The sequence below is a fragment of the Prunus avium genome, chromosome 3 (assembly GCF_965620075.1).
Source record: "Prunus avium chromosome 3, drPruAviu1.hap1.1, whole genome shotgun sequence".
Classification (NCBI taxonomy): domain Eukaryota; kingdom Viridiplantae; phylum Streptophyta; class Magnoliopsida; order Rosales; family Rosaceae; genus Prunus; species Prunus avium.
In genome coordinates this window covers 3,979,636-4,004,602 of record NC_142286.1, presented here as the reverse complement: position 1 = coordinate 4,004,602, position 24,967 = coordinate 3,979,636, and the positions used below count along the sequence as shown (strand labels likewise).

At 36.4% G+C, this 24,967-nt stretch overlaps 3 protein-coding genes across 8 annotated transcripts; 1 reads left to right on the top strand and 2 right to left on the bottom strand.

The window, feature by feature from the left end:
- Nucleotides 1-505: 505 nt before the first annotated feature.
- Nucleotides 506-5,802, bottom strand: LOC110769890 (uncharacterized protein At1g51745-like). Of its 2 annotated transcripts, XM_021973947.2 has the most exons (4): nt 4,922-5,802; nt 3,090-3,387; nt 2,354-2,981; nt 506-1,877 (listed from the first exon to the last, which is right to left on the bottom strand). In XM_021973947.2, exons 1-4 carry the CDS (start codon nt 5,119-5,121, stop codon nt 859-861), a joined length of 2,145 nt encoding a protein of 714 aa, XP_021829639.1. In that variant the 5' UTR covers nt 5,122-5,802; the 3' UTR covers nt 506-858. The 2 variants fall into 2 exon arrangements, with proteins under 2 accessions (XP_021829639.1, XP_021829638.1); XM_021973946.2 differs by having other exon boundaries at nt 2,354-3,387.
- Nucleotides 5,803-10,482: 4,680 nt separating this feature from the next.
- LOC110769869 (Ubiquitin-conjugating enzyme family protein) lies at nt 10,483-15,512 on the top strand. The gene is made up of 11 exons (XM_021973902.2): nt 10,483-10,642; nt 11,098-11,163; nt 11,282-11,349; nt 12,288-12,321; nt 12,468-12,537; nt 12,881-12,938; nt 13,126-13,254; nt 13,936-14,027; nt 14,577-14,661; nt 14,903-14,981; nt 15,136-15,512. Exons 1-11 carry the CDS (start codon nt 10,636-10,638, stop codon nt 15,216-15,218), a joined length of 771 nt encoding a protein of 256 aa, XP_021829594.1. The 5' UTR covers nt 10,483-10,635; the 3' UTR covers nt 15,219-15,512.
- A 179-nt stretch (nt 15,513-15,691) lies between these two features.
- Nucleotides 15,692-24,403, bottom strand: LOC110769870 (Amino acid dehydrogenase family protein). 5 transcript variants are annotated; one of them, XM_088250150.1, is made up of 16 exons: nt 24,092-24,403; nt 22,667-23,253; nt 22,252-22,381; nt 21,959-22,160; nt 21,623-21,709; nt 21,485-21,544; nt 21,284-21,385; nt 20,103-20,174; nt 19,958-20,013; nt 19,521-19,606; nt 18,086-18,176; nt 17,827-17,984; nt 17,619-17,710; nt 16,826-16,909; nt 16,456-16,529; nt 15,692-16,173 (listed from the first exon to the last, which is right to left on the bottom strand). In XM_088250150.1, exons 2-16 carry the CDS (start codon nt 23,226-23,228, stop codon nt 16,098-16,100), a joined length of 1,932 nt encoding a protein of 643 aa, XP_088106276.1. In that variant the 5' UTR covers nt 23,229-23,253; nt 24,092-24,403; the 3' UTR covers nt 15,692-16,097. The 5 variants fall into 5 exon arrangements, with proteins under 5 accessions (XP_088106276.1, XP_021829600.1, XP_088106277.1 ...); XM_021973908.2 differs by having other exon boundaries at nt 22,667-23,261; nt 24,092-24,402; XM_088250151.1 differs by having other exon boundaries at nt 16,826-16,906; nt 22,667-23,261; nt 24,092-24,401.
- Nucleotides 24,404-24,967: the final 564 nt, after the last annotated feature.

Here is a 24,967-nt window from a genome sequence, read left to right as displayed (position 1 = left end):
ACTTCTTTTTTCGGGAAATGAAACTTGTGGTCTGTAATTGTTTGTAATTCGAAATTCTTGACAATATAAAATCTAAAATCTAGCTTCCAAAATAGATTTCACCTTTTTTCCTGTTAAATAGAGGCCAAAGAGGAGAGGAAAATCGAATTCTAAAGTGGGAAGATAAACTACTCTCAAACCACTCGAGCTACAAATCACTTAAAATATTCATCTGCTACCCTTCATTCGTAAACTAAAAACTCAAACATAGTGTGCCAGCACAAACACACGCGCAGTAGAAATGCAACAAACAGGAAGAAGCAGCCTAAAATGATTCACAAAGGCACACAAGAAAGCTGCAACAGTACAGTTCCGAAGAATTCGACTTTGTCACATACATCACACAAACACAAAACAAGATTAAGTAGCAGAAGAAAGTGCAATGCATCGATTTTAAGCAAAAATTAAAATTTGATTGTCTTAGGAATGAACTGTTAAGCACGTCCAACAACAGAAGCAAGCTGGGAAATAAAGTTGTTGTCCCACCTGATGAACCTGAATTCATAAATTAAATAACCAAATATCAGGTCATCAAATACCTAATGCTATTACACCTCAACTAATGTTACATTATATACAGAGAAAAAAGCAGAGCCTCCATTGACTGACTGCTCCTACAACAACGCAGTATCACGGAATTGTACAGATGGATTCAGCCTTAAAGGGCAGCAGAGTTAATGGTGCTGCAAACTTAACATGGCCAAATAAATGAGAAGCAGCAACTAGGCTGCAGAATTGAACCAAAACCCCTGAATAAAGAACTACATTCACAGGAAGAATCCATCCACTGCAACATTTCTTTCCCCAAGAGAAACTTATTCAAGTGTCACTTGATTTTAAAACCCGATGTGTTGGTCGGGCCAAACCATTCACTGCTTCATTTATCCTACTAAACACTAATTTAAGGGGGATACAAGCTATTACAGGACCCTGTGGCTTCGCAGCCAGTGGTTTCGTCACTTCAGATTGCTTGTGACCGGTCAGTGAAGATAGTTTCCGAGTCTTTTTTGGCTGCAGCCCAGATTTCTTTGTTTTGGGAGATTTATTTGGTGAATTTTGAGGTTGCAATGCCAAATGCTTGCCTGGATTTCTTCCAATTTCTGCTTTTGGCTGAATTGCATAACCTATTTTACCAACTTCCCGATCGCATTCCAGTTTGCTCAACATGATGTCACAACAGCCATCACCCAAAGCCTCAACTGTTAACGGGTGACCAACAATGGCTTTACCATTCAATTTACTCATAAGGGAAACCAGCGGGACATGCTGCGGCCGGTAATTTGATTTCACCTCAAGTTTGACATCATATAACGAACCATCAGAGCAAACATTGCGGGCAGTAGAATCTGACGTCTGATATCTTGCAGGCACTGTGAAGCGGGACTGCCGATAGGGAAGTGACCTTTGAATTGGTCCATCAGCCAATTCAGTAACCTGTTTGGACTTTGCTTGTAATGTGCAATTATATGCACCGGAACCACTAATGCCTTTGCAATTGACTTTCTGGTCAGAATCCTGAGACAATCCATCAGAATGCTCAATGCCGGCCGAATAAGCATTGGATTCTTCATCCACGTCCATATACCTTCTTGAGTCATGTTTTCTATCTTTACTTGTTTGTCTTGAATTCCTCTTTCCTTTTGACTGCCACTTTGAACTACCTTTTTCTATACTTTGGCCGATATCATGCAAGGCTGCTGAACTCGTAGAACCGGATTCATTAATTCTCTCATCTCTCAAAGATACAGCTTCAGCTTGACTGCTTTGACTAGATTGCCTTCCCAATGCACCAATTTGAGGCTTCCCCGATGAACAAACTGCAATTATAGGAGAATAACCTGGTAGATAGAGATAACAAATCAGCTAGGGAGAACCAGACCAATTTTTGTCAGGTCCACATCAGGCACAAAAGAAAGACAAGCTAATTAATTTGCTGCAATTAGCAAGGAAAGGATAAAGAAAAAGGAGAGGGTGACAGAGTTGCAGGAGCACCTAAATGTAAAATGCAGGGAAATTTGAATACTGCAAGACATAATTAATAGCAAGAAAAAGGCTAAAGAAAATGGAGAGAGTAAAGGAGTTGCAGGGTACCTAAATGTAAACAATGCAGGCACGTTCAGATAATAAAAGACATAACTAATAGCAAGAAAACGCCTAGAGAGAATGGAGAGAGTGACAAGTCGCAAACGTAACTAAATGTAAAAAATGCAATAAATAGATAATACAAGACATAATTAAATCCATATCCTTACCCAACAACATAGGGTAACAAAGTTCCTGAAAACAAATGTATAAGTGTTTGAATTACCATTACCTGAAAGGTCTTTTTCCTCTCCAGCAAATGGCACATCAAATAACCTATCTGAAGAATCATTCTCAGCTAACCCAGATATGCTCTCATTCTCCTTGATTTTTCCATTAATACAGGAAGCACCAAAAGCTCGTTCAGGAGCATTTGTAGAGGCTCCATTCTCACACGAAATTCCATTGTGGTCCACAGATAAACTCCCTTTTGACTCATTTGATTCTAATCCAGAAACCCTGCCATCAGATAACCCTTGAAGAGGTGAACCACATGAATTTTGAAATTGGTCACACGTAACTGGAATAGACACCATTGCAGTACTCTCCAACACCTTTGTCAATGGTCGGCTGCGGTTTTTTCTTTTCAAGACTTCATTAGCATTTGCCACTTGAGATCTCTTCCTTTTCAGTGATGAAATACCTTTGCTTCCATTTACAGGACTTCCATTAGGCACGCCATTCCGAGTGTTTGAATCTAAGAGTGAAGCACTGTCCTGTTGAACTAGTTCAAGAAGCCCTCCTGTCTGGACTGACTTTTTTGACACTACACCCATTCCCAGGTCCTCGAGTCCTCTCATGCGCTTAACTCCTTCTGTTCCATCATCCTCTGAATCATTTGGCGTTCTTCTTCTCCTTCCCTGCACAGTTTGCAACTTAGAAGAACTGATATGATTTGGCTCTTCAAAAGATATACCAGATTGAGATAATTCTGGTGCTGAGTCTGAACTGTTTTCAGAATCACTCACATCATCAACCATAACTTCATTCTCCTCGCCGGAATGTGACATGGCAGGTGATTCTCTTGCTGAACAACCATGCTCACCACCTGAATTACTCATCCGAGCACTGAAGTCCAAATTATCCTTGCCTAGGCGAGCATTCTCAATTTCAAGAGCATGGATAATGGCATCTTCCCTGCGTGCATATTTCACTGCTTTTTTATTGGAGCTAGCTGCATGGGCCTTTGCTTTTTCAATGCATTCATCATACTCCCCACAACGAAAAGCTTTCACCCTCTTGGATCTTTCAAGGTTATACCAGTCCCTAAATCAATAAGATCAAGATCAGACTATGTTCATAAATCAATATTAAGCTAAACGCCTATACAAGGAGTTTTAAATTTGTTTCGAAAACAAACTTTCCCATAACCCTGAATCACAACGACTAAATATGCCTTGAAAACGGTAAACCAAAACCTCTATCAATGATTCGAGACCCACAGCAAGGATCTATTACTGTTAATGTAAAACAATCCAGAGAGTACAAATATTATTTCCTTGGTAATTTTCCCTCATGTATGAAGCCCCAGTCTAATCAACCTACAAAGCCTCAAGCTTCAGCAATGTGCCTTACAAGTACCTCAAAATCTAATGCTCTTCTCTTCAAGGGAAAATCTCTATACATCACTACAGTACCACATAACGGAAATAATGTTCCAGTCCAGCAGTGCCCTATTCTCACTGTTTGAATTCCCCACATAAATTAACTCCATAAAGTGCTCATGTAAGGCTATCTCAGATATAATGACATTAAAGATTGAATTGTTCCAGAGTCACAATTAAAATCAAGCCCTAGTTTTGTTATTTCAGAGCATGAAATAACATTACATCCTTTCACTCCTCTGTCCTAGTAATAATCAGATCTGAGAATTAAACCATAGATTAAGACTCTCATTCTCCACACATTAGGCCCCTAAAACTAGGGCCCAACAGAAGAAAAGATCAAGATGATAAAAAACGCCTGAAGTGAACCATAGCAAGACATTTTATGATATATTTGTTGCCACAAAACCACAATCTCCAACTTAATATTTATCCTTTCCGTGCAAAAAAATTTCCTCTTGAATTATATCCCTTTTTCCTGTAAAATTGTGTAAAGAGAGCATTTTCTTCTTGCATCACAAACAGTAGTTATCCATACATCACATCACAAACTTGTTCAAACTTTCAAAGGTTATTTTCCAAAAATAATCTTACAAGAATGTATTCTCAAGCTTCAAGCCTACCATCCTTTCCTTTTTATTGGAACCACCAACCTACCATCTAAGCAAAATTTTTTTTGCAGAGAGAATGCATCTATTCTGACTGCGTAGTGTTATAATGCACAAGGGGCACATAGTAGGTAGCAGAGAAAACTTAACTAATATCACAAGTAACAAATTCACACTTACTGTAAGTTAATCGACATCATTAGCTTAGTATATTTCAACCTATAAACATAGAGGAAAGAACAAACAAACAGTGAACGAAGTGAAATGATAAGCCAGTTGAGTTCAACCTTTCTTGAAACACCAAAGGAAACAACAATCCCTTAACCCAAACATTAAAAAAGAGAAATAAGAAGCGACAGTAAACAAGCAACGCTAAATCCATGAACCCATAAAACCAAATCTCTCCCCCAACACCACCTATGAAAATCTTAAGCACAAGGCATTTCCAAGTGTGATAAATCCAGTTACACAAAAATGTAAATCTACTTAATCGAAAATCTGAAAAACAAAGACGGTAAGACAAATTCAAATCAGAAAATGAAGCAGACAACCGCGTAGGGCTTTAAAACGAAAAAAGAAAGCACTCACACGCTTGCGTCGTCGCGGCCCAGAAGCTTCACCGGGGTGCCCGATCTCGGAGAAACCGCAGAACTGTCGGGCAACTCGTCCAGACCCATTATCCGACCGGGCCACCACGACCCGTTTCTGCGTCGGACCCAAACCAACCCACCCACCGACGCATCAATGCTCTTGTTACTAGTCTCACTAGAACTCCCCATCTCAACCATACCCACCAGAAAGAGATAAAGAAAAAAAAGAGTTGAAACCCAATAAAACTCTGATCTCAAAAATGCAAAATTTCAATATCCGCCTTCCATTCTGAACCAAACACGAGTTTTGAATATCGCCCAGAGCCTCAGTTTCACGGAAAAATGCATAAACTCTCAACCTAAATCACTATAAATTAAAAAGAAAACCCATAAAAAAATTAGAAAATTTTAAATCTGCATGCAACACAAACCCCAGAAACAAACAAGGAACATCCAGAAAAATTAGGAAATTTTTATATCAAAACCCAAGAGAGAAGAAAATGAGATAGAGAAGGAGGGCCTAATATGAAGGGTTTATGGAGAAAAGAACACACAGAGGGATCTAAAAATGATGTTTTACAAATATTTTATATTTTTATTTGTTTTCTGGGTGTGGTTTTCTGATCTTCCACTAGTGGATTTAGCTTTGAAATCTTTTGTTCAAGCTCGCTTGTGTGGGTCTGAGAGTGTACGGACACACAGAGAAGAAAGGGGGAAGATAGAGAAATATGAAAAAAAAAGCTTTGTGTTTGGATCAAACCCGCAACTTTTTGGTATCTTTTTTTTTTTTTCAACAGAGAGAGAGGTTCTCAGATATGAGAGAGAGAGAGAGAGAGGGGTTGCAAGTGAGGTAGAGAGAGATACAGAGAAAACAGAAAAGAGAGAAGACACAAATGAGTTATATACGGTTTGTTAGGTTTCAATACCATGTCAGCTGAGAGGTCTTGAAAGGAGGACCCATACTTAATGATGTATCGTAATTTTATGATACAAGTGTTATATTATTTTGTTAGACTGTCAATTGAAATCGTAAATTTAAAAAAAAAAATTGATTAATAATCTATAATTATAAGTTTCACAATATATATATGTTATTTTGTTAGACTGTCAATTAAAATCGTAAATTTAAAAAAAAAAATTTGATTAATAATCTATAATTATAAGTTTCACAATATATATATGTCATACGACACTAACTTAGATTAGATATTAACAATTCATGCACATATGGTATTCATTTTTATTCCTTATGTATCTCAATATATTTCTATGTGACTTAAGGATTTAGCTATAATGTGATCATCAAAAGTTAGTATAGAGAAAGAATGTTTTTTTTTCCTTCAAACAACTCCACACGTTATCGTATCATGTTGTTATTTTGAACGGTTGATCATGTTATTTGATTCTACCCATACCGAATCATTAGATTGTGTTTGTTTACAATAGTTGTGAAAACGTATATAGTATAAGTTTAATTTTATGGATCCAAAATTATTGTGTATTCGAATAGTTTAGCAATGTATCATGTTAGATTCTTTCTACGTCGGCAATGAATGATATTAAAACATTACAAACTCTTTGGTTGCATTTGGTTTATGGGAAAGCAGGCTTGGGAATGAGAAATCAATTGCTTTTCCATGTTTGGTAAGTCCAGGCATAGGAAATGGTTGTCTGACACATGAGAAAATAAGAGGAAAATGTAACTCTTCTCCCCCCTTGGGTTTCATTTTCCCTCCTTCCTCCTTGAGTCAAAGTGGTAGATTCATGAGAGAGAGAGAGAGAGAGAGAGAGAGAGAGAGAGAGGAGGTGGATGGGTTGGTCGAGGAGTGTGGCGAGGAAAGGGTAGGGGACCGGTTGGCAACGGGGGGATAGGGGTTGATGTGAAAACCGAGGGTGCAAGGAATGATTGTAGGGTTCATTTAGGTTGTTTTGTTGCTTTAGGGTATTTATGTTGAGTTTATTGGCTTTGTTTGGGATTATGCTTAAGTGTGTGGTGATGTGGCTTAGTAGATTTAGTGCGGCTTTTATCCGCTTTAATTTTGTTAGATGTCATATTGATGTTTTTGATTGTATTGTTGAAGTTTATCTAATAAAGTTTATTTTTGATCCAAAACACAATACTTAATATTTTGAAGGGGGTGTTGTATGCAATTAATCATTGTAAGAATGATTTACAATTGAGCTTAAAGGTCCATCACGCTTCATTCCTTGCCTCAACTCAAGTTACACTGCTTGTCTACGTGTCTTCCTATATCATTTACATGTGGGTGCTTTGGATTTTATTTGAATTAGTCATTTTATCTAAAATCGTCTTCTAATACCTGTTTTCTTTATTTGCCTTTTCAATCTTTTTACCTTAATAGAATTTGATTCTGAAATGATGAAAAATTAAATCATAAGTTATCAAATTTGTAATATTGAGAAAGTTAATAATTATAATGAATTCTTTTTTTTTATATATACAGATATTATAATGAATGCTTAAGTATTTTATCCTATAAAGTTAAGTTATTTAAGGTTAATCATCCTTGATAGAATATTTAGCTCCGTCACTAAGCATGCATCAACAACAACAAAAAAAGTGGTTAGCTAGTCTTTGTAAATTCATCCATTTTTTATTTTTTGGCTCTGAATCACGAGGTGGTCTTGGATGGGCCCCAACTATGGGTGGCACCTTTAAGACTTAACCACAACCCAGACTAATCCCCGTTCACACCGGGTCGGTGTTGTTAATTATTATGTTAACTCGCAATTGTACGGGGCAATTAGTAATATAGCAAGACAAGTACGAGGTCGTACCCACGAAGACTGAGAAGTTCAAATTAGTTATGTACGTAGATTACCGAATTCAAGAAGTTAGGAAGTTAAGTCTAAAACAGAAATTAAAGTGAGAGTGATTGTGATTGTGAAAGGAAGTGAGCAAACTGAAATTGCAAATGAAAGCAAATAAACAAGTGTAACAAAGAGTGGTTTTAAGAGTTGGAAAACAGATTTGGAGACTAGGGCATTCGAATCACCATAACAATTCAATTCTGGGTTATATGGAGTCAAGTAACAAGTCTAATTCAGATTCAAAGATTGATTCTAGTTAAAGTATGATTAGGCCATGGTGTTTGGTCCTAACCTTGTGTTCCTAATTCCCTAATTTGATCATTTGTTGTCTAACCTAAAATTAAGCATTAGGAACCCATTAAGCATAGAAGAACAATTTAAACAACCAAGCATGTATCTAATCCCTGTTGTCGAATGTCCATACATACTCTTCCTATTCATAGTTCAATTCGAATTAAAGCATGGTGTCTACTCTTAATTCAAACCAAGATAGTTAACAAACAAGTTCTAATGGTGATCAATCATTCAAACAAGCATGTTAACTTATAAGCATAATGAATAAGAACATGAATCATGAATCAAACTTGAAACTCCAAACTTATAAACCCAGAATATTCATGTTAGGTTACATCGAAGCCCTAGTTATGGATTTAGCTACTCATAATGGAAAAGAAACTAAAATAGAAATGGGAAAACATAATGAATGCCATAAGAGTAGAAAAACCCTTTTATGAAGTTCTTGTAGTGTCCAATGTTTCTCCAAGAGCTTCTCCACGTCTAGAAGGATGTATGAAGGATATGGAGGTGATTTGAGATGAGCTTGAGTGAGTGGTGATGGCTGAGAAAGAGGAAATTCGTAGGGAAATGGAAGGGAGGTTTTCTGGAGCTGTTTTGGTGATTTTGGGGCAGTTTAGAGTATTGGGTTGATTGCTTGAGTGTTTGGGGTTGTGGGAATGTATGAGGATGATTTCTGGATGATGGAAGTGTGGAGGATGGCTGAAGTGAATTTTGTAGCTTGAAGACTCCTCTATTTATAGGGCTAAGAGGGAGGAACATCATGATGAAATCCAACACCACCATTCCTCATTTAATACAACCCATAACTCCCACTTCATCTTGTCTATGTTAGTGTGGTTGGAATCAATCCCATCCCATACTTCTTTTGCTGCACCTCAAGCTTTCTTCACATGGGATCAAAGGTGATCAATTGTGGCTGCCTTTTGCTGCCAACCCATGTGGTCTTCTTTTGGTTGTTGAACAAAAACGAGTCTTCTGAACCAGACTTGGTGTAGGAAGGCCAGAGGTTTCAAAACGTATCCAATGGGGCTCAAATTTAGATATGTTATAGTAGACACCCATTGGAACAACTTCTATGAAGAAAGTATTCCCATCGGAGTAGTAGAAGTATGCATTTTGGGCCTTGCAATTTGGCTGCCGAACAGAGACTGGAATTGACTTCATTTCATTTATGCTTTACATGCATGCACATGCTTTCTCTATAATAACTCCAGCATGTACCAACTTGATCCTTTAGACTTTCATAGCTGGAATGCCTCCCCACTTCACTCATTATGTTGGATCCAAAGTCAGTTGCAGCATGGGTGAGGCACATGGAGGCACATGACAAAGCTGGCAGCTACAAATCCTCCTGAGCAGAGTTGAGTGTTGGGCGGGCTGAGCACTCCACAAATGTCCAATTGGGCTGAAATTTGGATATGTTGTACTAGACACCCATTGGAATAAGTTTCATGAAGATCTTCACCTCATCCAAGCCCCATAGCATGCTGATCCAAGGCCAAGAAGCTGACCTACGAAATTGGGCTGGAAAGGAGTTGTAGCCAAAATGTGTTTGTCTTTAAGCCCTTCTTCCATTCACCCAAATCAAGCCTTAACATGCATGGATTGCATCATTTCCTATCCAAAGTCATCATTGTTACCTAAATGTCAATTAACTGAAAGATAAACACAAAAAGGATTAAAAGCACAAGTTTAACTCAAAAACATAACCAAATCATAAGTTAGAAGGGTACAAAATGATATACAATTATGAACCGATCAGTCGGCCCATAAGGGGTAAAATGCTGGCCAAAGTGGTGATTCCATACGAGAGCAGGGATTGAACCCCTAACCTCTCTTAAGGAATGAGAGTGCCAAACCACTCACATCAATCACCTTGGTTTGTAGATTCATCTTTCACTATGGTGTATTCGTCTATTTATTTGGTCAAAGTTATATAAATAAATAATGTTTAATTTGATTAATTTTCCGCGAGAATTATCAATAGATCACTAATTTAATTAGAGGAAAAGGTCCTTAAGTTAATCCTCATTCCTAAAAAATAAAATAACTTTTTTCAAAAAATATATATATATATAAATTTCTGAATTAAAAATTCTTAGTTTGCATCTTTCAAAAATATCTTTATTTAGTTATATTTTAGAAATAAAATTTGGATGTAGATGTAGAAGACTAAAGAGGACACACCGACCCCGTTTTGGTGGTGAGATACAACACGGACAGGTATATATTAAAATCCCTACACTTGTCCCACATGCAGGCCAAGGGCCCCACCTTATTCATAGGATGACGTTAGGTCTTAGATGGACGGCTCTGATTAACTGATTGCTTCCTATTTTTTTTTGGTAAAGTACGACAATATTGCTTCCTATTTTCATAAACCGCATCATACGCTTTGTAAACAAAAAGATAAAATAAGAAAATAAGAATTTATAAACTTAAAATAATCGATAAGATAAGAAGAGCAAAACGCAGCGTCTCGAGTGACATAGGTTTTCTTGAGCTCGTGTAGTGTGGCTGATTTGGTTCGGAGACACCTCTGAGGAGCGAGAAGAGCCAAAATCAGACAAGCATATCAAGATCATGACGGGTAATTGATGTTAATTATACTCTTCTGCTAGTAAAGTTTGTTTCTTTATCGATTAGACGAACTAAGGGGTCTCGGTTTAGAGATTGTTGTATGACTTTTAGCTGCCCAATCAAGCCTATATCTTCTAAAAATGTCTTATTTTTATGTTGTTTTGTAGCTTTGAAATTTAAAATTATGAAATCTATTGATTGTTTACTTGGTTGTAGTTTGTTACTGATTTTGGTGTTGTATACTGTTTTTTGAGGGAGACTACAAATACCCAGAAGCTTCAATGGAATGCTTGTTTGGTGATTAAAAAAAAAGTGCTTTTGTTTATTTGGCCAATTGTGGAGGTTTTAGGGATATGGGTTTGGTAGAAATGTGTGAATTTTATCAAATAATTATGGAAGTTAACTCATTTTATGTTTAAAGCTATGAAATTTACTTCACTGTATGTTTTAAAACTACGTATACAGACTATATACAAGAGCAGGAGATGGAAATTGAAGCGTTGGAAGCAATACTTATGGATGATTTCAAAGGTATGTGGTGCTACAGACCAACATTTGTCATGACTTTTTTTTAATCTGTTGTTGTCCAGCTTATCAAACATTAACATTTAATAGGAATTTTCTGTTCTGTTGTTTTTCTTTATACCAGAAATTCACTCGGGTGAGAGTGGGTTAAACACTTCCAAGAGGTGTTTTCAAATAAAAGTAACTCCAGTGGTAGGTATCTCTGTCTTTAGGCATATCCGTTACTTTTTCAATTCTAATGGCATAATAATAAATTAACCCCACGAGTAGCAAATGCAATATTTTTATAATTGTTGGACACACACTCAAAATAATTTATCGTGTTTCATACTTTCTTGTACTTTAGTTGGGTAAAAGTAGACTAGAGTAGTTAATCAGCCACGTTTACTGAGCTCCTTTGTCCATTTTAAAAGCAAAAAGAGTAATTCCTGTTAGTGGCATTAGCTTCCTCCTTGTACAAGAATGATGTGATTGACTTCTATCCACTTCCAAAAGCTCAGAATGGTAATGAAGTGTCCAGCTTTACATCGATGCATCACATTTTAGGGCATATAAGTTTTTTCACTGGATCACTTTTCACATTTTTGGGGCATGAAAGAAATTCCTTGAAACTTGCATCTTTTTGCTCTTTCCTTCATCCAAGTGTATTGGGGCGTGATCTCAAATGCCAGATGAGATTTTTTTAGATTCTTCAACAGATCATGGCATTTCGCATTATTGTGCGGTAAACAACTTGCTTCTCACCCCATATCTGGTGCCCATTTTTAGGATCGAGATTAGTGATATTTGAGTAGTTAATGTCCTACCAGCACCCTGACACATCTTTTACTTGATTGTATTGGGAGCAGGGTTCATGTAGCTTGTCAGGGATGGGTGTAACCAGGAAGGAAGCATTTATGTCATTAGAAGTAACTGGATAAATCTACGGAAATATATTTTTACAATCAATTGCTGCTTAGATGCATTGAGGTGGTCGCTCGTGTAGAGCTTGCTTCTTCTCTAGAAATCTGCATCTTCCTGTCTAAATCTCTTTATGCATGTCAAGCTGAAAATTAATACCATCTCCCAAGACATATGTCACTTGACATGTAACTTTCCTCTTATGCATTTCCTCGCTTTCTTTTCAACAGGATGATGAGGCAGATGAAGTAACAACTGCTCCAGGTTATTGTTTTTGCATTATGATGTTTTGAAGAATGTCTTTTATTTAGGAATTTCACGAGTTCCCTTCTTTTTTTCTTCTGGTTTTTGTAGTTTGGATCTTTTACATTACATTTGGACATAAGTTATTTTGGAAACTTCTGTTTCAGTTCAGCTGGCTTTGATTTTCTCACACACAGAAAGATATCCAGAGGAGCCTCCGCTTTTGAATTTGAACAGGTATCACATTCCCATGCATAACACTGTGCAAATTTGTACTATGCTATTCTCCACTCAATGCGTTCATGCAACTGCATATTATACAGACACAAGAAGTACTAAAATAAACCTAAAAGAAACTAAAAGAAGTTTGGAAAAAACTACTCTTGGGTCTTATGAATTCAATGGTACAAATTCATTTTGATGGTATCCCTCTTCTATCAACGTTGTATTGTTCAGTTAGATTAGTTCTGTTAGCATTGTGTTGTTGAGTTAGGATGCTGGAAAGTCAGAACTGTGAATGCAGGGTTGTTTATAAAGATATTGTTGAAGTTCCAACTAATAGTTGATCTTTTCCCTCCAGTTTACGTGGTATACAAGGAGAACATCTTAGAATTTTGAAAGAAAAGCTTCAACAAGAGGTAATTCTTAGGCACTCTTTATTGCTACATGCATTCTTTTGTTTTTTCCTTCTTCTAGGTCAGTCTACTGATAATTAAATAGGCAGCATATTTTGATCTGTACTGAGGTGAGGTGTAATACAACTCAATGAATTATCTGAGTTTATCCAAATAATTCTGATTTTGATTCAAAACTTATATTTGACAGGCATCTGAAAATCTTGGTATGGCTATGATCTACACACTAGTTACATCAGCTAAAGAATGGCTTTCTGAGCAATATTGTCAAGACACTAGTATTGAGGATGCTGAAGCAGAAGAAGCAGCAAAGGATGATGTATGGATTTTCTCCTCCTTCATGAATTCTAATCATCTTGTGGCTATTTGTTTTCTAAGTCCTTAACATAATGGAGCTTGCCTCCAAGAGTTCCTGGAAAACTATGAAATATCCCAAAACCTTGCAAACCTGTTGAATGCAATGTTTTTGGTAAATTGTTGAACGTACAATGCGTTGGTTATTTATCATGCTCCTATATCAGCTGTCTGTAGTTAAGTCTTGCTGAGGTTTTTATTTAAAATAGCTGGGAGAATTTTTTTTTTTTGGTGGTCAACTAGCTGGGAGGAGTTATGTCATGAAATCTTTGAGGCTGTTAATATGAAACTGCTAGCTATTCTCTCTGTTCAAGAGAACAATCCTCTCCCATTCTCTTTGTCCTGGAGGAATGGTAGTTGAGTTGTGTATCTGGAAAGATGAAGCTTCTAGAAGATAATTCATACTTTTTAAATGTGTTAATCTTGTTTCTTCTGCACCCTGCATTTTTCCCTGTGATTTCAGCTGAACTTGATAATGAATATTTGTGAAAACTGCATAAGCAGCTTCAAACTTTCCCATGGGATTTATTTCTTATTAAAAAATGGTGTATGCGCTATTTGCATCTTTGATAATGAGCGTCTTCCTGAAAGACATGTCTTAAGAAGCTGCTTCACACTTTTCTGCTCACCTCTCTTCCTCTTTTAGGTAATTGTACCACATGGAGAACCTGTTACTGTTGAAACATTTCTGGCATGGAGAGAGATGTTTGAAGCAGAATTGGCACTTGAGCGAGCCAAGTGAGTTTTTTTAATTTATTTATATAATTTCAAAATAAGGTTTTGTTTGGTTAACTCTTTGAAGTTTCGTTGTTATAAAGCATGTGAAGGTGGGGATAGTAATATCATTAGCTGATTGTAGGTGATACAAATGCTTTCCTTTCTGGTATCTTTTCACCAAAGAGTTAGATGTATAGGGGAAGAAGAAGCGTGTGACGGATTAAATTCATTTATTATGTTTCCCACTTGTACTTTAGGCCCTTAGGTTGTACATGATAGATATATGACATTAGAGAGGGAAAGAAGGGAACCTGGGTCTTGGTTTAGCAGGTAATGCGGTGGTACGATTGGGATCCGTGGTTGGTTCAAATCCTACTGTTACAAAATATTCTTTTTGAGAAAGCAATGACAGTTCATAAGCCCTTTGACTAAGACTTCCCAGTCAAAAAGGAAAAAAGAAATTCAAAGGAAAACTTTCTTGAAAGTTAATACTTTCCAAATAGTAGATCATAGATGTATCTTTGCGTGTGCCTTTATTTTTATTTCTAACAGATGGTGATTGATTTCCAGGTTAATGCCTGAGGCTGCGCTTTCAGCACCCAAGGAAAAGAGGCTCACAGGTAGACAATGGTTTGAAAGTGGAAGACATGCTGTGGTAATTTATTTCCCCCCTGATTCTACCTTGCTCTCACATTGGTCAGTTTTGCACAAAACAAAAACCAGTATGTACAATAAAATATGTACTGGTTTCATGTTGTAAACATAATACAAGTGAAAATTGTTGGCTTATTACACTCTTACGCCAAAAGAATTGCAGCATTTTCTTGTTGGCACATATAATGGTCGTTTTGCAAAGAATAAACAATAAAATAGGTGAATTTTTCTCTCCTCCACAGAAAGGAGCAGCCCCAGCCACTGAAGGGTCTGATGAAGAAGATGTGGAAGACATCGACTTCGACGATGATGATTTTGAAGGTGATTCTCTCTTCTCTAAGCCTATTTAGTTTAATGTTGATAATACTAGAACCATAGTCGGACTGCCTAATTTTGTATACATGGATTAGGCTGATGAGTGTTTTTGTGTTCCAAATCTGATGAAGAAACCCTCTTGTCTTGTGGTTAATGGCAGATGATGAAGACGATATGCTTGAACATTATTTGGCTGAGAAAACCGACTCGTCATCCCACTCTTCCAAGAGAGAGACTAACTAGAGCACCATCCAATGACGTATGCGCCTGCATTTGGCTTTGTCTTCATATGTATTTTGCGCCTGGCTTTAGGCGTCGAGGACAAATAGGACATGTGGTTTTATGACTACCATTATTTTTTGTAGAGAGCTGAGAGAAGAGTGGATTTTGCAAAAAGGAAAATAATTGGAAAACTTGTCTTTTAGGTGTGAATCAATATTTGTCATATTTATAGTCTTGTAACAAGTATCGATTGTAGATACATACAATATTGTTTTCGTATATTTTTATTTACAATTTTGATCTTGATTTTATACACATTTTGCTTATGTTATATATTTGCAACAAGAGAACACGAGGGTTGTTACCCCATGGATTAGCATGAGTGGTATCAAGAAAATCAATGGTACGAAAATTAACCCTGCCATGCCAGATAAAAAAGAAGAAAAAACATGAAATTAATTAATACTGCCGTTCTCATTGGTCGAAAACCTGAATAATAGAAACTTTTAACATATTATTAGAATTTATTTCCAATCTCAGTCACTATCCAAAATATTCCACAAGGCAAACAAGTACTTTATGAAGTGCTCCCTGCTATGCACATTGAGGCCCTTCCTATCCTACCACTGAGCTACTACACAATTTTCACTTGCACTGCCTATTATAATTTATCCTTATCCCTTTTCCATGTCAGGGCTATTACAACATTACATATTATGTTACAACGGAATCTGCTATATCTCAAATACCACCTTGATCTTGAAATCAATATGGTAAAGCTGGTAAAGATCTACAGCTTGCAACGGAGAACCGCATGCATGTCTCGAAACTTCGTTCATCGTTGATGACACTGATCAGCTTTTGAGGAACATGCAAATAATTGTACAATTTTCTTCAGTTCTATACACATCCTTGATCGGTCATGGCTTGAGCAAGAGTCAGAAAAGCAGAAATGATAGCTCCATGTACCAAAGCCCTGTCAAGCACGTAAAATGGCACATGATATTAAGAGAGTTCAATCTTATGGGAGCAGTGCAATGACGAACCATTAATCAGTCCAGGTACTGACAACATAATTAACAAACCATTGCTCGTCGCTGTTTAAAAGCCAGTGTGCATTTTTTATTTAATAATTAACACAAAAGGCACCAGGCACTATATGCACAGCAGTAAGACTAATTGGTTTCAGAAAACAGTATTCTCATGACAACACTAACAGGAAAAGCGAAGGCAAGTGTCAATATGATAATGTACTTACTCAGGACTTTCTTTCTGGTAACCAAAATCAGCTGCGGCTTTGAGGCTTCTCTGATAAGTCTGTTTCATTGCTTCCTGAGAGTTACAAATACAAAGGAAATCAGAAATCATTTAAATCAGAAAATTTAATGAAAAGAAAAAAAAAACCAGCTCAAGGCCTTCGAGTAAACTTTAAGTTGAACAATGAAAGGGTGTTCACAATTTAGCTTTTCTAGAGGATATTTCTCATACTACTAGAAGTCATTAAGACAGACTCTTTTAGTTCCTCACAACTCCAAAATATGAGAAACGGAATGCGTGGCTTTTAAAAACTGCTCCAACTACTTACGGAAAAAGGTTATACCAACATGATAGAATATAGAGAGCCTCACCTGTAATTTAGATTCAAAGTCCTCGGGGGACCAGTTCACTGAATTACACTCGTGGTTCAATTCAAATTCTCCAGCCACCACCTGCTACCAAGCAAACACAGAGAACATAAATTGAAAGGGAAATGAAAGAAGTAGATAATCAGAAGCTATACTGATATAAATATTTGATATGATTAACTCATGCTGTTTCGTCAAATGCCTGAACAAAAATAAATTGCTTTTACTTCCCACATGTTCTCCCAGTGCCACTTCCTTAAAAACCAGATGTTAGATCTTGAACCTGTTAAAATTGGAGAATTCAACCCAAAACCAACCGACAACAAGTGGAGGAACATGATTTTATAAATTAGATGCAACCCGATGTTAAATTTTTATGTTCAATACTCCCTCCACTCAGCTAAACATGTGAATCAGTTATATTGGGTGATGTTGAACATGCACGTCAATGGATTGCCCCCTCTGATAACATGTTATAGCCAAGGATAATGGGTGGATAGGTTCATGATTTCACATATTGAGATGAATGGATTAGAATACTTGATGTGAGATTCTCATATTCTTAAACCATTAATATTGAATGATAAGCCCATGGGCTGCTGAATTTCTTTTTTTTTAACTTTTGGCCTGAAGAATTCCATATTATTTCAGAAAAACAAACAAGCTTGGCTTGAATTTAGCCTAAATTCGGACCAAATAGAAACATGAGAAGAATAAATTTCACAATAGCAGCATTGTTCCAGCACATATTAAAATTATATCTATCAAGCATGAATTGGAAAGATAAGAATCATACTCCACCAGCACCAGCAGCCACTGCAGGAGCAATTAGAACATTAGCTTTTCTCAGAATATCAACAGCATCAGGTGTACAGGGCATGTTTGAACCTAGATACAAAATAAGAACGACAATAATGGTGATACGGTGTTAAAATAAGTGAATACAAAAACAAAAGGATAAGAAATAAAAAGTGAGGATGCATGTTGTCACGAGTAATTACTACCTTCTACTAGTATACGACAACCTGAATTAACCAGACTAATGGCGTCAGACTGATCAATTTCATTCTGTGTAGCACAAGGAAACGCAACATCACACCTTTCAGTCCAAGGTTTCGCTTCATCATAATACTTAGATCGGGCATAAGTCTTTGAATAATCTCTGCAAATGCCACATGTAGAATTAATGAAACCTGAAGGTAACTATAAGTCCACATAGCAATTTCACAAACAGATGGAAAACAGACGGCAAGAAACACATACCTCAAACTTCTATTTTGCGCTTTGATCTCTCTCAAAAATGAGATTTTCATATAATCAAATCCTTCCTCATCCACCAGATAACCCTTTGAATCTGTGCAATAGTTTTGCAGATAAAAGGCATGTAAGCCATAAGAACTGTCAAAACCTAATAAAATACTGCTATTCTTCTTCATATCTTTTCTCTTTCTTCAGATGCAATGAGAACGCTAATTCATTTCTTATTTCGATCCCAACTCAGTGACAGATGTTAATCATACCATCTTTACAATATAAGATACAAAACCAATCATGTCCAAAGAAGATACAAACAAATTGACCACTAGCAATCTATGGTTCTAACTTACGTGTTATGATCATTGTTGAAAACAAGATTGTTCTCGTAGATCATTCATGACTCGCGTACCTAATAGATGTGATCACATCAAAACATAATAAAACGTTTGACCTTCTTAGCAAGTAAATCATATCAGAGTAAACTTGGTGGAGTAGGCATAGCATGGATAAGAGAAGAATTCTGCTTATGGAAGCCCAAGGTTGATTCTCCTAATCATAGGCTATTGTCCAAGAACAGGTGTCCATGACAGTCAATTATTAGTACTTTCACTTTTCTTCAAGTTTCTTGTGTTCATTATTCCCTAATTTCTGCAATTGCTGGTTCTGGGACATTGTTTTATCTTATCATTACTTGAGTTTAATATGGCCCATGGTTTTATCATATTAGTACACGAGTCTAATCAAATAATGGGCCTTTCTATGTGGCCTCCTGAGAGTTTACTAGTCCAGTTAGGAGTTTGTTTGAGTCTTGACCAATCCAACAAGGAATATACCAGCCACATTAACAATCCATTGGCAGGTTTCTGAAACTGTCCACATCAAAACTACATTATTATAATCACATATAAAAATTAGCTTTTGGTGTTCTCAAGATTGATCTATCATCTATGGCCACCACAGCAGAAGTAGGAGGTTTATTGAGCTATAGCCAGGATATCAGGATAAGTACTACAAAGTTCAATATTATTGTATTCCATCACTTTCAGTATCAAACTGCCAAATAGCTGAAGGTTCTTGCATGCTGCTCTGTATAAATAAATAAATAAATTATAAAAATAAGAAAAGAAACAACAAACTTCTCACAAGCACCTGTAAGCAGAAATGCCACCAAATCAAGATGTTGAGAGTAAAAAATAAATAAACTGCAGTGGATTTCCTCCTTTTCAGCGCACTCTATAGTCTATGATTCTACGTTTGATGCATATTCAGCACTAGCACTTACCAAAAATTTTTACCTCTTCATTATACTAATATTAATCAATCAGGCCAACAGCATTATGATTAAACTGTAGGCACCATTCAGTGATCTAGTATGAATACATAAAAAATTTCTATGACGTGACATAAGTAGTTCCAAAAATACTTGTTTAAAAGAAAATACCAGAAACTGTAATGGGAAGAGCACCATATGCAATAAGCTTCTCCAGGACATGCAAAGCAATCTTTCCTGAGCCGCTCACAACACACCTGGAGAGATTCATACAAGCATCTTCAACATTATAGATTTGCAAAACAACCTTTAGACAGTCAATTACAAATTTTACATTTTAAGGTCTCCCTCTCTCTCTCTCTCTCTCTCATGAATAGACACATATATACCCACAAGCCTCTGCATGCTTTACATCATCTTCATAAAATTGAGCATACACAATTTCTCATATTTACATGAAATATAATAGTTATCAAGTAAAACATAAGGATTGAAGTCTTCATAAGGCTACCTAAACAGAAAGAACTCACATGCGCTGTTCTAAGTCAATATCCTAGAGTGTTAGTATGCTATGTAATTGACTATTAAAAAAGTTTAAGTAAAGGTACCTTAATCCTTTGAAATCTTTATTCAGGTCTGCAAGTAGGAGCTGTGCAAAGAAAACCTGCAGAAGCATGGGAACTTTGTTAACTTCAAAGGAAATCAAGATGAAAAAGGAAACAACGAGCATGGGAGAGTTGTGATATTAGTTACCAGCCCATATCCAGTCGCTTCAGTTCGAAGGCTAGAACCAGACCAAAATATCCTTGGCCCTGTAAAACTTCCCTGCATAAGTAAGGCATACATATGAAAAAATAAAGACATTACTTAATGTTCTTCCCATGAGAAACACATAAGCAGAAACTTGACTTTTGTATGGACAGAAAAGAACACTAAATGGATAAAGACAAATCACTTAATTTTCTTCTCACGATAAACAGATAAGCAGAATCTAGACTTTTGTACGGATAGAAAAGAACAATAAACTTTGTCGGGATAGAAAAGAACTACCATGTACTTTCTAATTTAATTACTGTTTTGGAAAAGAACAATAGACTTCATCGGGATAGAAACAAACAATGGACTTTGCCAGACCATGAGAATCGCAAACATATGAAAACATAAAGACATTACTTAATGTTCTTCCCACGAGAATCACATCAGCAGAAACTTGACTTTTGTATGGACAGAAAAGAACACTGAATAGATAAAGACATATCACTTAATTTTCTTCCCACAATAAACAGATTAGCAGAATCTTGACTTTTGTACAGATAGAAAAGAACAGTAGACTTCGTATGGATAGAAATAAAAAAGAATTATAAACTTTGTAGGGACAGAAAAGAAAACGGGCTTTCTAATTTAATTACTAGTTTCATCCTTCCCAATACAAAGCAAAAGGAGGCAAATATTCATTGTTTTGTTTCTGTACCCCACAAATTTATGAGTACTCTAAACGGATCGTGGACACAAATTCACTGTTTTGCTTCTGTACCCCACCTATTCACTATTTTCTTTTTATGACAGATATTTCAGCAATATATTTCAATAAGCACCCTCTTGAACTTCACCGCAAATATCATCCTCAATTAATTGGACATTCCATACATGGGAGTTGCAAGAATAAAATTTCCATAAATGTTGGGTACATTTGGATATAAATGAGTACTCTAAATGGATCAGTGGGCAACGTGTCCTCTACTTTGTAACTTTCATCTTTTCTTTTAATAAGACCATGCTTTCTGTATTTTTTTTTCTTTTCTAAAAAGAACATTTTTCCGCTCTAACACAATTAACACGTTCCTCATGAATCATGATACAAGTTACACATGCCTCTCAGGTACTAATTTATATCCACAAAAGGCAAGAAGATATATTCAGAAATAGTTTGTTACCGGTGTTTCTGGTACCTGAAAGTGACCAGCTAGACGTCTATATTGTCCGAAGAGATATCCCATCTCCCGAGTACCAACACCCATCTCCTCTGAAGGAAGGTCCTAAAGTGTATACAGCATTAAACCAGACATGCAGGATAAACCATCGCATTTCCATATATAGAAGTAAATATTTATGGAATGAATTCTTCCTGAAGTTACCTTGTCAATACCCAAATAGCGATACATCTCATTCATAAAACTTTGGCAAAAACGCATAACCTGCCAGCTTAGAAGACAATCATTCAGAACTCCTGAGAAGGCTACTAGAGACCACATATAACAGAATGAAGATTTTACCTCATTATCACTTTTTCCCTTTGGATCAAAATCACTACCGCCCGCTGCCCCTCCGATTTTATATGGTGACAAGGCATTCTTTAAAGTCTGTAGAGAAGGGAAATAGCACAATGTAAAGCAGTCACAAGACTTAAAGTCACTTCCAATCTGAAATTTTTTACCTAGTCACTAGTATTTATTATTAAATTTGGTGTTCTTATGAACACCTAGCACTTGGATACACAAATCCACAGAGGGTAATGATGAAAAAATTTGGCAAAATTTAACACGAACTTCGACACTAACCAACCTACAGAAGATAAGTCAATTAACAAGAACTCCAAAAACAACCAATACCTGTTCAAATCCAAGAAACTTGGTAATGCTCAAGGTCATAGAAGGATGAAACCGGAAACCACCCCTACATGGACCCAAGGCCTGGTTAAACTGTACACGAAAGCCTCGGTTAACATTTGTCTCACCTCTATCATCCACCCATGGAACTCGGAAAACAATCATACGCTCAGGTTCTAACAAGCGCTCCATGATGCTTACATAACTGAAACAGTTTAGAGCCACTTGATCAGATTTTATATGAACCTGAAAAAAGACTTTATTTTCTTTAAATAGTGTGCCATTAGGTAACTCACTGTGAATTTTTTGCAATCACTCTTTCTAAAGCATGAACTACTTCTTGCAGCGATTGTATGAACTCAACCTCATGAGGATCCCTTTTCAGTGCAGCTTCAACGATTGATCCAGCCGTTTTTGACATAAGAGCTACATTTTAAGAGTAATACCAAAGAAAAACCAGCCAAACAGGAAAACTAATTAATAAACTAATCTCATCATTTCTTTCTTTCAATCATGAGAAGGTATAAAATATATGCAAACATCGATACGTTAAAGTTTAACTAAAACTCCATATAATGCCGGAAGAAGTACATCGGTGTACGGTCATGTGTATCTTACATAAGCCCCCTTATAACTTGGCGAATTGCAGATGGTCAATATTTGTTTAAACTTTCAAACCATACCCATACAAATAGAGCATAATGTACTAACCTTTGACATAAATGGGTTTGTCAGCAATGATCTTATCCTTGGAAGCCATTTGAAGGCGAAGTGCCTCTTTGTGAAGCAAACTATTGTTGTGTTCCTCAAGTGCACTCATCTGCATATTCCGGCTACCCTCATTTCCATAGGGGTTTCTTCTATGCTTCCGGCCATACTCCCTACACACAGAGCAAAAAATCCTAGCCGTCCCTTCCTTGACATCAACATAAGCCCATTTGTAGGTATCTGCCCATTCCTCTCTCCATCTTTTCACAACCTTTTTCTTCCTTTTTACTGGTTGTCCCTTTGACATATCTTGGTCATCACTAGGGAGTTGAGAAACCATTACCATATTCTTGCTTTCATCATGATCCTCAGCAGAAGGTTCTCGTGGTGGACCACCAATGAGGGGGGTGTTAGCAAATGCAGGATCATCATCCCCAGGTCCAATTTCTAAATCAATCTCTTCTCCAAGCTCCCGAACCACCAAGTGATGCCTCTGTGCCTGCTGAATCAAATTCATATCATCCATCATGGAATTCATCCCTAATCCACCACCCGGTAGCAACATTCAGCATGACAATCTTAACTGAAACCTGAAATCCTGCACTAACCGTTTGTTAACATGGATAAATTTATCTAACTCCATTTACAAAATTATCTAAAATTGATAAATTAGAAAACAAAATAATTTCAGAGAAGATGATAACTAAAACAATTAGAAGAATCCTAAGACATCACCTTCATTTAAAACCTCTAACGCAGCAAAACCTTATAACGCTAGTAGCCACCAAGTTGAGGTTTACGTAAAATAAGGTGTGAATTAATATATAGCATGAAATCTTCTATTTATATTTTTCAATTATCCTTATTATCTTATACTCAATAGAAGAGTGTAAGTGTACAAACTTAGTTTACAATACTCAGTTTCTCATACAATTTAGAATTTGTTCCCCGCAAGCATTCCTTTGTATTTCCAAGGTAAGGCAAGAAAAAGCCTTTTGTAAATCCTATAACTTCCACTACAGGGGAAACGAAAAACTCCACCGCACTGAGACTAACACAAGCATAACTTTGATAACAGTTATGACCTCCTAAAAGCCAAAACAACAAGAACCAAAACATCAATTATCTAAACATCAGTTTTCTCAGCACCCTTAGGAACTTTCTAAACCCCATATAAAGTAACTGCCCATCGAGTATTAATCATTCAATTACGGCCAAAATACATCCATTGCACCTAAAATCCAAAATCACTTACGACTAAGGAGTTCTTAGAGAAGAATAAAAAACCCCAGAAAACAAAAAAGCAACAGTATTTCATTTCTAATCATTGCCAGAAGTTATTTTTTTCGGAATTCAATAACATCCATACGTTAATTGTCAATTTTGAAGAATACCCATAACTTAGAAATCAAAATATCCATCAAGTACCGTGAGTACAGACGATGAAAACGATGAAAACGATGAACTTGAACGTTTCAAGTTGCAGTTTCAAACTGGTCCCTTGAGCAGTTGCTCTTCTCCAAAGCTGGAACCTTTATGCAAACGGTTGTGGAAATTGTTGACGAAGATGACACAGAGAGTGAGATCAACACGTCTGGATAGTCGGGCTCTTGTTCGATCAGATTTTTCAGTGACGAGAAGAGATTGTATGGTACAACAGTATGTAAAGGAAAGAAGAAATAAAAGAGAAAGCTTTTATAAATATATTTGAGAGATATAAATATATTTGAGAGAGAGAGTATACAAGTGGGGTGAATTTCATTTCTTAAACTGCAATTATGAGTGTGCAAATGTTATTATCTTAGTGGATGGTTACTTCTTCTCTGTGGCGCGCGTGACACGCGCTCTCTTAATAAACCTTTTTCTCCTTCTTTTTCTTTTTGTAGGACAGTCAAAATTCGAAAACTAGTGGTTTGGAGTAATTACTCTCATGTAAAGTCATGGGGTCGAGTCTTAGTATATGTATTGTGTGTGAGTTTAGTATATTATCGTTTCTCTCAATAAGAAAAGTTCCATAAAAAAAAATTTCAGACAATTTTTTAAGAGCAAATTATGATTTCGTAAAATATTTGAAGACAAATTATGATTTCGTTTGTAAGTAAATTTTAGCGGACAAAATCTAGATTACACAAAAAATCTAGATCCACAATTTTCACATATGAGGTGTTTGACATCCAATTTGCTTTCACATCTGTCACTAATTTAATTTTGTCAAAACAATGTCATTGTCTTTCAATCTTTTATTAACTACTAATCTTTTTTGTTAAAAGAAAAACCATTTACAGAAAAGTTTTATGCTTTCTT